Genomic DNA, 14,673 nt, shown 5'->3' with positions numbered 1-14,673 from the left:
CCCAAAAATACTATTAAATTGACTTAATTGTTCAAATATTTCATTTAATAATGTAATAGTCATATCAACAATAATAAGAAAATAATTACTTTTAAATTGTTCTTCGTCAGATTGTATACCATCTTCATTTTTATTTTCGTCAAACAGTTTTTTTTTTTTTTTCTATAAATATGGCGTTTTTTTTGAAAAATTTACATTCAACATCCATATTAAAAGAACTTATTTAGCTTTTTCTAAATTAGAATTAAATCCAACATTTCTATAATTTTTAAAATATTTCATAACATCTATTTGTTTGACAGCATGATCAACACAAATTGATTTAGATTGCAATGTTTTAATTACAATATTAATTACAGATAAAATATCATACCAAATTACCATACAATTAAAAATTCATAGGACTCGAGAGCATTTAATAAACTTTCAACTTCGTTTTGTGACTTGACATCACTACAGGAATTATATAAATCCACTAAAGCTAATCGAATTTGAGGAGTTTGAAATTTAATAGTTCTAACACTTTTAATTCTACTTTCCTATTGAGTATTTGACAATGATTTTATCGTTAAACCAGACACATTCTTAAGCAAAAATTTTCATCTTTTTTGTAGAACTTGAAAATAGTATATATATGGGTTGTATAACTTCAAAAAATGATATAGCTTTTACACAAGAGTTTGTCATATATTTAGACTATGACAAGCACATGACATATAAAAGACCCTATGATTGATATCAAGTAGTCGTTTTTTAATATCTTGATGCTTACTTTTCATATTAGAACCATTATTATAACTTTGGCCTCTAATATTAGCAATATCAAGATCAAGAGATTTAAGCGTATTTACTAATTCATTAAAAAACTCTAACCCGCTTGTATCATCCTATTAGACATATTTACACAACGTATAATCAAAGTCATTTGCTCTTGATGACTCACATCCGGGTACAATCAAGAGTAATAGAAAAATATTTTAATTTTTTTAATAGTTTTTATAATTGAATTTTTAATACCAATAGCCAATAATAAAGTTAACTCATTTTGAATTTTAAGATCGAGATAATGATAATGAATGTCTTGATCTTGAATCCGTCTAACATGATCTAGCATTACTAAATCAAATTCAGCAATCATTTCAATCAATTCTAAAAAATTGCCATTGCCGTTTTGATAAATTTTTGCATTTGATCCTCGAAAAACTAAATTATATTTAGCAAGACATTTGACAACATAAATCATTCTTATCAAAACTTGTCTCCAATGTTCTTTTTCTTTCCTAATTTCTTGTTGCAAATATTTATCAATTGTTTGATATTTGTTAATCTTAATTTCACTTCATTCCAAGTATTCATATTAGTAATATATTCAAAACTATTCTCATGTGTTCTAAGTCTATCCCCAAGATGTTTCTAGTAATTAATTTATACCTGCTAAATAACTTTTATTATTATTGGATGTAAATAACTTGCAACAAAAATAATATACTTTACTTTCATAGTGTAATGAATATTTGAAAAATGTTGAGAAGTATTATCCAAGGGGAAACTAAGATTTAAGTCTCTTCTTGGTCTATTTTTGATTAAAATATATATATTTTTTTATTATCAAAATTATTCTAATACCTCGTGTCATAGATAAATAAATTTTCATCTAAAATATCATCATCAACTATATTTACATCATTATCATGCTCATCTAAATTATTGTCATTAAATTCGTCAATATTATTTTTATTTTCAGTGTTGAATTCATCGTTAGATTCCAACTGATCAATATCATCTACATTCAAATCATCACTGGAAGAACCTATATTTCTAGAAATTTTTTTTATCAAGAAATCCTTTTGCGATTCTATCAATTGCTCAATCTTTTTTTTTTTCACTATCGGAAAGATATTTTCTTGGCAACATTGCTATATAAATAAATCAAACAATAACAAAATATATTTAACGAATTGAAACAAAAGCAACTGGGTTTTATTCACAATTGTTTCTTTTTCTTTATTCAATTGTTTGTATTATATGTAAAGAATATAAAAGGAAAATAAAACGTTAACCTATAACACAAAATAAAAAAAAAAAGAAATTCAATTAAAAAAATTAATTGAAAATGTTTTTCAGATAAAAATTGGATTTATTATCTATATCACTATAATCTTATATATATATAATTAAACAATTAAGTTAACTTATAACAAAAAAAAAATTAAAATTGAACAAATCAATTCAATTAAAATATTGTAAGATTAAGCAAATAAATTGAATAAAAAAATCAATTGAAATCCTAACTACCTGTAAAATTGGCCAATGCGGCAACAAATTTTCACTTTGGATCTTCTTCTACAATTTAACTTGAAGAATCGCGTTGGATGTGGCCGTGGGGAAAAAATTGCAGAGAAAGAAAATGGATCGACACCGTTATTATTATTTTCGCTGTTCAATTTTACAGATATGTCTTTTCGCCCGTATAAGTGTACATATATAAAATTTAATACTTGACGGTAAATTGCAAGATGAATCATTGGCGGGAGTGGAATGGTGGCATACTCGCATCGGGAATATTGAGAGACTCGCTATTAAAATGACCGCCTACAACGTGTAGTATGCTATTATTACCCATATATATATAAATATAGTCTAAGAATTTGGGGCCCTAACCTGGACTGGGCCCTCGCCGGTCGCCCTCATTGCCCAGCCCTAGGGACGGGCCTGCCAAGTACAAGCGGAGGTTTTTTCTTTTGACCATTTTATTACTACAATGTGTATTAATTGCAAATCTTGTACATTTATTTCCTTTATATCAATTACTTTAAATCCAATCATATTTATTAATACCCATTGTATTAAAGATTGATTGTTGGATCTCATATTATAAAAACGAATCACTATAACATAAGGTTTACACATATTTTTATTTTCAACTGAACAAGTGAATTTACCTTAAATTTGTTCTATTCACAACACTATATGGATAGTGATGATGATGGTGGTCAACATGTCAGACAAAATTTTTTACTTTTAGTCGATGGTTTAAGAGAGTGATTACAGGAGAAGGTGGAGGAGGCTTATACTACTACAACTAGAACATGATTAGCTTGAAACGTTACAGCACTCGTATCCTTTTATTTTTGACATTGGAGCTAGAGGTGCACCTGAGCGACGAAATTACATATACCGTGATCGTGAAGTGAGACATGAAGAGTTATGGAATGACTATACGTCTGAAACTCCTCGTTTTCCTAATCATTTTTTTGGCGGAGATTTTGCATGCGTCATGAGGTATTCACCAAAATTTTACACAATGTATGCAATCATAATCACTATTTCACACAACGGGCTGATTATACTAATCGAAAGTGCCTTTCACCGCTGCAAAAAATGATGGCCGTCGTGTGTGTTCTCACTTATGGATGTTGTTTTGATAGTGTCGACGAAGTCGTAAAGATTGGGAACACAACAACATAGAGGGCAACAATGGAGTTAGGTGATTCAACTATGGAGGATCTTGCGCGTCTCTTATTTGAAAAAAAACTCGTGGATTTCCCGGGATGATTGACTTGCTAGACTGTATTCATTAGCGATGGAATGCATGTCCCATTGCTTGGCGCAACCAACACAATGGACGTTATGGGTACCCAACGTTGATATTGGAGGCTGTTGTATCTCAGGATCTATGGATATGACATGTGTTTTTCGGGATGTCGGACACATATAATGATGTAACCATTTTAGATTATTCGCCGTTGTTCAACAAATACATGGATGACACGGCACCACCAGTTGAGTACGAGGTAAACGGGACATTGTACAATCTACCATATTATCTGACAGGCAAAATATATCCTAAACATGCTATCTTTATGCAAACTGTCATAAATCCAATTACAGCTAAGGAGAAAACGTTTACGATTTCGCAAGAGGCTTGTCGGAAAGACATTGAGAGGGCATTGGAGTACTCAAACAAAAATGGCGAATTTTGGAGCTTCCAGCAAGGCTTCAAAGAACAAGCGATCTCCTCCGAGTGATGATCACATGTATTATACTGCACAATATGATCGTTGAGGATAAGCGTGGCCAAAACCTATCTGAATGGATACCAACAAACGAAGAAGATCAAACTATACCCCAACACAAGCAGTCAGTCGATGAAGTTCGCCTACTTTATCGAATAAGATTGGGAAGAATTCGTAATATAGTAACAACCAGAGATTACAAGAGGATCTCATAAACCACCAATGGATGCTTTCGGGATGCGAGAAGATATCTTAATATTCATCTGATTTATGGCTCTCGCCAACAACGGCAACCTCCGCAACAAGTGGCGGCCGTGCTCATTTTGGAAGACGGAAGTTTGATCTTCTTCTACGCAAACTCTCTAGAGCGAGCTAGTCCCGAAATCTCAGTATTCCCGACTGTGGCAGCGTTGTTGCAATTGCTCATTCCTCTTCTATCCTCCATTACCAGATCACTTCTCCTAGTGCGGCGTAGCTTTGACTGGATTGTTCGAACAACACGATTTTCCCATGTAAATTTGTCTTGATTATATATATATATATATATTTTTTGGAATTTTTCTTTTTAATTTCTTACTTCATTCAAATTTGTTTTTGGTAAAAATTGAATCTCCTTCGTGTGAATTCAGACTTTGCAAAGTAAGAAGAAAATGAAATGTTGAACAAATTATTGTAAAATTTTGCTAGATGAATACTTAGTCTGATGCTTGGTTTGAATTTTTTTATTTTTTATTTACAGCGAACATTGAATTTTGACTAATGTATATTTATTGAAAACTAAAAAAATTATAATTTCTGATTTTTGACAAAAAATAAAAAGAAAAGCAAAAAAGAAATAAAAACAAACATCCAAATTAACTTAAGTCCACATTAGCGTCACATCAATTGTTGCTTTCAAAGTTTATGACACCAATCAATTTTGATCAAAAAAAAATTATTATTACTAAAATTTTTTAATTAGAAGGCTAATTACCCGTTTGGATTGACTTAAAAAATAAATAAAAAATCATAAACAATTCAATTTTATATTTTGATAAATTATTATAAAAATAAATTTCTATAAAAAATTGTTTGGGTACAATAAAATTAAAAGCGCTATTAAAACTTAAAATTACCAAATATGACTTAGTTATATAAATATATATATATTCATTAAACTTTTCTAATTTATTTTATAAATTATATTTAAAAATTTTATATTACCTACCACAATTGAAAACATATTTATTAAATTTTACGTATAAATTATATGTTTAATTTTAATTTAATTATAAATAAAAATAAAAAGTATAATTAACTTTACAGAAATTTTAAATTACTTTATAAATTATGTTAAAACTTTATAAATTATATTTAAAAATTAAATTATCTACTTTATAATTAAATTTTTATTTATAAAATTTAATATATCAATTATATCTCTTAAAATTAAAATTAAAATATAATATATAATTTAATAATTAAAATATAATATAATTAAATACTTTACAAAAAGTCAATCCAAACATCAAACATCATAAGTCGGCTCGTATTTAATGCGATGCATTAAAATCATAAAGAACAACCCTAATTCTAAAATCCACTTCTCCGCTTTCGGCTTTCATCTTCGCAAATTTCATTCTTCCATCATTCCATCGTCCCCGTCCTGTCCTTGTCCTCCTCGTTATTTCACGACTCCACTCTACTGAACATATTTGCTTCTATTTCTGCAAAATTGGGAGTTGGCTGCTTCTTCCCTTTCAGATCTTATTCGACATTGTATTTTGCATGTTAACATCCGCTAGATTCAAGTTTCCATCGTTCTTCTTATTTTCAATTGAGGTTGAGGTGATCATCATCTAACTCAAACCATTTTCATTCTTTGTTTCTGATGCGATTGTAAGCTCTTTCTCTACCATTATATGTGTTATTATGTTTGGAATTTGTCTGCTCAACATGATGTTAAATTTATTTATTTTTCAATCTTCCTTTAGCCTTGTGTCTGCAATTATCAATTTTCTCTAATGTATTTATTTATTAATTTATCAATCCCCTGCCTATTGAATTGATTTTTACGTATTTTGAATCATGAAGACAGGTTTGGCCTGGTTTTTGAAAATTATGAACCTGTTTTGTTCTCAGGAGTGATTCATCTGACAATATTAACTGATAGTGAAAGTAAATTTGCGGGTTTTTTTTGCTCTTCTTATTTCCTTCCATTCCTCTACATTATCTATGTATTGAATTTACTTGAGTACTTTCAATCTTTTCGATTGTGTAAAGCTGGTCTATCAATGCTGGGTAGAAATTGATGGTGAGGAAATATGGCTGCATTATTCTCTTTTGTTTCTTCTTTGTTACACACACACACAGCCACATCTTATTAGTTGTTCCCTCCTTTAGGCACTTGTGTTATTGTTTAACCCGGGGTTTGTTTTATATGGTTATTTTTGTACGTATGCTTATTTAATGATATGGTAGGTTGGTTGGATGTATGTATGTAAGAATGTATTAGTGGATAAAAGAATTGATTGAATAATCTCATACTTTGCCAGAGCTGCTGCAGGCAGTGAAGTTTCAAGGAATATTTGGGGAGGTCATCTGTGACTGTACCAATGGTCCATCCGATCATTCAAATTTTGAGGGATATATCTCTGAATGGACATCGAGACTGGCATTGGAAGCCTCTCAACATGCCCTTCACCTCTCTCCCCCTATTTGTTCGATCCTGAATTCTGCAGTGCAGGTATTTATCCATTCCTTCCTTCCTTGTGTTGTGAATCCAATTGATAAAACACATAAGGAAAAAAAACTCTACAATTGTGTCTTGTCATTATTTGTTTTAACTGATGCATAAAACATTATGAACCTTAGCTAGATTTCGATTCGCTCTACATATCATCTCAAACATCTCATACCTTTTCTGTTTCTATTATTTTTCTCTTATCCTTGACTGTGAACTTTGCTTATGGCCTTAATCCTTGTAATTGAGTCTTAGTCAAACCATGCTTCATCTGTTCTGAATCATCCGTCCTGTTTTTAAGAATGTATCTACTGCCTAATGACTTTGTTATCACAAAGATGGTGGTCATTGTACACTTGAATTGCCAATCACATCTCTCAATATTATGTGTTGAAAAGCTGCCTCAATACATTGAATAAATAGTATGTTAATATATAATTTTAAGTTAGCTACTTCAAAGATTGTTGCAACAATGTTCATTTGAATTAGCTATATTGGATTTAATTAGTACAAGCATTAGATATTTGAATTTTGAATTGGAATGATTAGTCTGGTATCATAATTTCTAGATTTGCCATTTATTTCTAGTACTAGTATGAATCTTTTTTAGCATTCATTTTTATTTTTTGCGATAATTTGTTTATCAAATGTACTGAGTGATGAAGCTTGCTATATATAGTTCACGGTTGCACTTTTTTTATTGATCCTTTCGAGGAATTAATGTATGAACTATTGGTTTTATGGGTTTTTTTTTAGTTTTTAATATGAAATCCTATGTTTTGTAGCTGACTCATTTGCTACCAGATTCTATTTTCCCATATTTGCTACAAAATTCTATTTTTACGGCTAAAATAATTTTTTCCACAAAAATTAAACATAGTAGCCAACACCCTTTTGCTACAAAATCCTATTACTGCAACTAAACTTATTTTGTTGCAAAAATTATATTTTGTAGCTTTAAGCCTTTGGTTACAAAATTCTATTTCGTAGCTATTGGTCTTTTGCTACAAAATTCATACTGTATTTTGTATCTGAACTCTTTTTGCTACAAAATTCATATTTCCTAACTAAAACTCATTTGTTACGAAATTATATTTTGTAGCTAAAGCCTTTTTGCGAGAAAATTGCTACAAAATTCTATTTTCGAATTTAAAATCTTTTCGCTACAATTTAGACACTTCCGCAAGAAAAAACATCTTTTCTTCTACGAAAGTGAAATTCGTTGCCAAAGGCCTTTACCTACGAGGTATTGGCGACAAAAGGGGCGACGAAAATTGTTTCATTCCAAATCTTTTTTGATATTAAATTAGTATCACTCGTTATGAATTTATTTATAGCTAAATATCAATATTTTTCCAGTGTTGGGCAAAATAAAACCCTTGAGCTCATTCATGCTTCAATGAAGAATATATATATATGTGTGTGTATATATATAAAGAAACAGAAAGATGGTAGAAAAATGACATTTTAATGCTAGCAAAAATAAAGGGAGGTGCTTGGACATAATTTCATTAGAATCATTACCCATGGCGACAATAACACAACAAAGATAAAGGCAAGGTCGACGATATAAGTTACAAAGAAATGAAAAGTGAAATAACACGAATCGTATGATAGATTTGAGAGTTGATTTATTATATATTTATTTTATTATTAATGGCATCTTAGTGGTTTTCTCAAAGTTGAGACTATTTTGTAATTTCAATATATTCAATTAAATGATTGAGAAACGTATTGTAAACTGACTTATAAGTTGGTTGGGGTAGGGTTATTTGTCCTTTCCCCAATTTCCTTCAATTTTAATTTTCTCTACCCCTGTACTGTAAAACGGACACTGAAATCTCTATTATCAAAATACGCACTGCAGTGGCAATGGCGATGGCATCCAAATTAATCCCTCAAACCATCTTATGGTTAATTCTACCCTCATGTTTGCTCATTTTCTTCTACTGCACCCTCCTCCCTCTCTACACCACCTCACCCCCTCAACCCCACTCTTCTAAAAGTTTTCTATTACCGCCACCTCCATGCGACCTTTTCAGAGGCAAATGGTTTGCGACCCCTCTCAAAAACCGATATACGATTCCACCTGCCCTTTCCATAGGAACACATGGAATTGCATCAAAAATCAAAGGGAAAATATGGGTCTGATCAATTCAAGGAAATGGGTGCCCGAAGCCTGTGATCTTAATAGGGTTGATCTGGTTGAGTTCTTGAATCTGATGACGAATAGGAATATTGGGCTGGTGGGGGACTCTTTGAACGAGAACTTTCTGGTGTCATTTTTCTGCATATTAAGCATTGGTGATACTGGCGCTAAGAAGTGGAAGCGAAGGGGGTCTTGGAGAGGTGCTTATTTCCCCAAGTTTAATGTGACTGTGGCCTATCATCGTGCAGTTTTGCTGGCAAAATATGAGTAAGTGTTGTTAGTTTGATGTCGTTCTGTGATTTTTTGTTTATTGAATGGTTCTTTCATGTCTATTTGAATTCTTGTGGATTTTGTGCATTGTGGCTTAGCTCTTTATCTGAATGTGATGTAAGAGCATTTGCACGAGTTGTGACAATTTTGGATACAAAAGAGAGAATATGTTGGTACTGATTTTATAAGGTATTTGTTTACAGTTAAAGAGACTGCTTAGTTTGGTAATAATATCAAGTTTTCAAAACTTGTACAGCTTCATAGAGAGGGTAAAACATAACATTTGGCCGTATTGTTGGATGGATTTGAATTAAGGATGAACTTCAAATAAATGGATAGAGTAAAAATCATTTTTGGTCCAATTCAAAAAAAAATTATATATTTTGGTTCCACTCAAATGAAAATTTATCAATTTTAGTCCAAAAATGGTTGACTGGGATTGAACACGGCCGTGTTGGATGACTCAGAAGGTGACAGGGCGTCCCAGGCAGCCAACACGGCCGTGTTGGTCTCAATACGGCCGTGTTGATTACCCTGCACTTCTGAACACGGCCGTGTTCCTGCCCGTGTTCTCAACACAGCCATGTCCTGTCATGTTCCTGCCCATGTTCTCAACACAGCCATGTTCTAGGCCATGTTTTCAATATAATCATATTGTAAGTCATATTTATTATTATTTTCACTTTTTGGTTAAAATTATTTGATATATATATATATTTATAATTCAACAAAAATATTTTTTACAATTATTTTATAATATAAAAAATAATCAATTTTTAATATTTTAAAAATATATAAAAATAATAATATATTAATATATATTTTTAATAATACTCCCTCCGTCCCACTTACCATGTCCACATTGCCGTTTCTGCCCGTCCCACATCACATGTCACTTTCTTTTTTTTGGAAAATAATTACACACTATTTTTTAATTTAATTTTTTGAGTTATCTTAATCTTAATTTATAATTATTTATATTATATGATAATTATTTTCACTAATACATTCTTAATTATCTACTATTTATACTTATCCTGAATTCTCGTGTCTACGGTGACCCAGATACGTGAGACGGATGGAGTATTATTTTAAAATATTATTTTGAATAATAAATTTAATTTATAATTTATAAAAATAATTAATTTAAAATAATATTTTAAAATTTTTACTATAAATTTTTAAAAATATATATAATGATGATTATATATTAATATATTATTATTTTTACATATTTTTAAAATATTAAAGTTGATTATTTTTCATATTATGAAATAAATTGTAAAAAATATTTTTGTTGAATTATAAATATATATATCAAATAAGTTTAACTAAAATGTAAAAATAATAAAAAATATGATCTACAATATGATTATATTGAAAACATGGTCGTGAACATGGCCTAGAACATGGCTGTGTTGAGAAGGCAGAAACATAGTCTAGAACATGACCGTGTTGACAACATGGGCGGAACATGGCCTAGAACATGGCTGTGTTGAGAACACGGGCAGGAACACGGCCGTGTTCAGAAGTGCCGTGTTGGCTGCCTGGGATGCCCTGTCACCTTCTGAGTCATCCAACACGGCCGTGTTCAAGCTAACACGGCCGTGTTCAGTCCCAGTCAACCATCTTGGGACTAAAATTGATAAATTTTCATTTGAGTGGGACCAAAATTGATAATTTTTTTTGAATGGGACCAAAATTGATAATTATGATATTGAATGAGACCAAAAATGATTTTTGCTGAAATGGATATGAACTATTCCGAATTTGAAATACTTGAGAATATAAATTGAAGTATTTGAAATGATATAGCAAGTATTAAAGGGAGAGTGATTTGAAATTCTCTGGATCTTTGTGCATTTGAAATCTATTATAATGTCAAATGAAACAAATGGATTTATATCAATTTACTCCAAACCGCTCCAACTGAATGGGCTTTGGATTTTTTTTTTTTTTAACTTATGATTGATTTAACTGGTTCCTTGTAATCGGTTTGTGTTTAGATCAAAGATGAATGCTAAAGGCTCTGTATTATGGTGCATATCATTAACTCCCTACCTTTTGTTTTATCCCTTGTATGATATCAATTATATTGCATGATATTATATCCCAGCTGTATAAAATGATTTAAATGAATGTATCCTTTTGCCGTGATCAGCTGCCTCACTAGATTGTTACTGATAAAATTAAAGTGGCAGACTAAACTGACTCATTGCCCCCCACCCAAGATGAAGTCAAAGGGATTTATTGAGTAGATGTTGACATTCCAGCTGACGATTGGGCAAATATTGCCGATTTCTATGATGTTCTGGTTTTCAGCACTGGTCACTGGTGATTACTCTTTATCTTTTTCTGATATTGATATTGATTGCTGAATTGAGTGATTTATATTATGATAATGAATCTTAAAAAACAAAATATGTGAAACTTGATATCTTACAATGTCATTTGTTTTTTTAGATCAACTGTGATATTTTATTACATATATTAGATTTTAGAATTATAGTTGGTTTCTATAGATTATCTTTAAATTTAACTAAAGAACTACTCATTTACCAGTTTCAGTATGAAAACACAATCCTGAAAATTTTGTTTGGCTTAATTGCCATCGTAGGTGGGGTTACGATAAATTTCCAAAAGAAACTCCACTGTTCTTTAAAGATGGCCGAGCAATGAATCCTCCCTTGGAAATTTGGGATTGTCTTAAAGTGGTTCTTGAGAATATGGTAACCCACATTGAAAAAGTATTTCCTAAAAAGGTGCTCAAGTTTTGGCGGCTGCAGTCGCCAAGACACTTTCACGGTGGCGAATGGAATGAGAGGGGAAGCTGTTTGTTAAATGAGCCTCTTGGCGAATCTCAGGTATGTGTTGAACTAGTTCCGTGTCAATAATATTGTCAAGTTTACTTCTCCATGTGATTTTAGTCTTAGAAAGTGAGTAAATGTTTGTGCAGCTTTATCTATGGTTTGATCCGCGTAATAATGGAGTGAACAAAGAAGCTAGGAAACTAAATCTTGTGATTGAGGAGGTGCTGAGAGGAACAAGTATCAGGACGCTAGATCTGACTCACCTAAGTGAATTCCGAGCTGATGCTCATCCTGCAATCTGGCTAGGGAAGAAGGATGCCGTGGTTATCTAGGGTCAGGACTGCATGCATTGGTGCTTGCCAGGTGTTCCGGATACATGGGTTGATATCTTAACTCAACTGATTACTTAAAATTTGGAGGAGATTGAGATGACCAAGAAGTAAGCTAATTCATGTTTGTCGATTTAGATTTGGATTTGAATGTGCAAAACACAAACAGACTCACACAAATAGAAAGATATCTATATATATATATCTTGATTTGTTTTGGTTTTCTTTCCAATTGATGGATAGCCTGCGGTATGGAGAGTCGGTGCCGGTGTCCTCGTCAGACTGATCAATGGTATTATAGTATGATGATCTTTTTAGTAGTAACTAGTTATTTTTGTATTTTAACACTCCCTTTCTTTAGCTTCACATTTTGAAGTCTTTTAAAAAATGTGTCAATTTGGTTGTAGAATTGGATTGGACAGAGTAAAGTATTTAGTGAATGATGATTTGTATTTGTATTTGTATTGTGGCCAAATGACATTTTGAAGGACTGATTAATATACACACATTTCCATCGTAGTGCAGGAGGTGAGGCCATTCTGCAGTGCTTTTGGGAGTGGGATGCAAAGCTTAGCTTCTCTCACGTATGTATTTCGACTCGACTGGCACTGCCCTACGGTAATTACGACAACTCCTAGCTTTGCATAAAGAATTTCTTTATTAGTATTAGAAACATGGATTTTAGAACCGGAATCAATCCACCATGTGTTATGATTAATATTTACCATATTAGATTCATAACATACAAATGTAGAATGAATACTTTTCTTTTCGAGCCAGTTTTTGAACTTAATGCATTATTTCTTCATGTGCCATTTCTTTTTACAGAAAAAACATGTAGACTCCTTTACAACCCCTCGGCTGGCACGGCTGGCACAGGTCCATTCCCTTTCGCATCGTGTTTTCTTTTCTTGCCATGACCCGTCAAGTTCATTTTTTCATCTTCCTCCATCAACAGTCTCTCCTTCTCTTGGACACACATGGTCATCAACTCATTGATGGACCATTTATCATTATGTGTGTTGTAGGATATCTTGAATGGACCGTATTATGAGGCAAGTTGCACAAAATGTAGTGGACAAGAAAAGACTCAGACATGGTCATTTCCAAGGTTTTCAGCTGCGACGCAATGTCCCGTATGCGCGTTATGTGCTTGCATACACCCCTCACACCCGTAAGCTTTATGGTGAAGAACTGAATAATCAATGTGCTAACAAGAGCATTATCAGACTTTGACAAATTATTGGCCAATGGCCTTCAAAAGGTTTCTTACATTGGTATGTTGATCGGCAGAGGTACGGATACCAACAAATATCTTTTGGTCTTTATGAGCATCATCGAAAGAGGGTTAGATTTTATTTGTTTAATTAATTAAAGTTAAGATTAATATATATATATATTGGATTAATTTTAAATTAATTTGACTATTTAAACTAACCGTATATTGTGGTCTATTCATTCTCTCATTTTCTCCCATTAAGTCCATCCCTCTAACCCTTTGTCCATGATGCTTATAAAGACCAAACATATCTGCTGGTATCCATGCGTTTGTCGATCAACATACCAATGTGAAAGACCTTTTATTGATGAATAATTTGTCAAGTCTAATAAGGCTCTATTATTCAGTTCTCTACCATGAAACTCACGGGTGTGAAGGGTGTGCGCGAGCATATAATGCGCGTGCGGGACATTGCAGCGCAGCTGAAAACCATAGGTGACCATGTTGAGTCTTTTCTTGTCCACTACGGTTTGTGCAACCTGCCTCATCAATACGGTCCATTCGAAATTTCCTACAACGAACATAATGATAAATGGTCCATCAGTCAATTGATGACCATGTGTGTCCAAGAGAAGGAGAAACTGTTGAGGGAGGAAAGTGAACATGACGGTTCATGGCAAGAAAAGAAAGCACGATACGAAGGGAAAAGGACCTGTGCTAGGCGAGTGGGTTATAAAGAAAGAGTCTACGCGCTTTTCCAGTAAAAAGAAAGAACACATGAAGAAAGATTGCATTAAGTTCAAAATCTTGCTCGAAAAGTAAGGTATCCTTTCTACATTTGTCGGTTATGGTTATGAGTCTAATATGGTATATCTGTACTTCTAATTTAATTGAAGCATGTCATTACTCAAATTTAATTATGTATATATTTGTGTATGTATGTTTCGGATTCTGTGTTGCAACTTAATATACGCAATTCAATTTTGATTAATATTTAAGATGTTTTGTGATTAATTTTAATTAGTTAAGAATAGTTGGAGAATATTAGGGTCTGTTTGTTTTGTGAGATTATTGGAAAGAATTTTTTTAATGTGAAATACAGAGAATTATGTTGGGAATATAAAAATAATGAATGTGAAGTGTATTAATTATTTTGGA

At 32.0% G+C, this 14,673-nt stretch overlaps 1 protein-coding gene and 1 pseudogene across 1 annotated transcript; one reads left to right on the top strand and one right to left on the bottom strand.

Moving 5' to 3' along the window:
• Nucleotides 1–991: 991 nt before the first annotated feature.
• Nucleotides 992–1,243, bottom strand: LOC127239262 (uncharacterized; the record flags this gene model as incomplete). The annotated part of the gene is made up of 1 exon (XM_051257339.1): nt 992–1,243. A coding segment is annotated over exon 1 (252 nt), but the record flags the coding sequence as incomplete, so codon positions are not given.
• Nucleotides 1,244–5,588: 4,345 nt separating this feature from the next.
• LOC127239261 (protein trichome birefringence-like 12) lies at nt 5,589–14,279 on the top strand (annotated as a pseudogene).
• The last annotated feature ends 394 nt before the right edge of the window (nt 14,280–14,673 follow it).

Source organism: Andrographis paniculata, unplaced genomic scaffold (assembly GCF_009805555.1).
Source record: "Andrographis paniculata isolate CXL003 unplaced genomic scaffold, ASM980555v1 Contig77END, whole genome shotgun sequence".
Lineage (NCBI taxonomy): Eukaryota > Viridiplantae > Streptophyta > Magnoliopsida > Lamiales > Acanthaceae > Andrographis > Andrographis paniculata.
The sequence above is the reverse complement of the archived record's forward strand: the minus strand, read 5'-3'. Positions and strand labels throughout refer to the sequence as shown.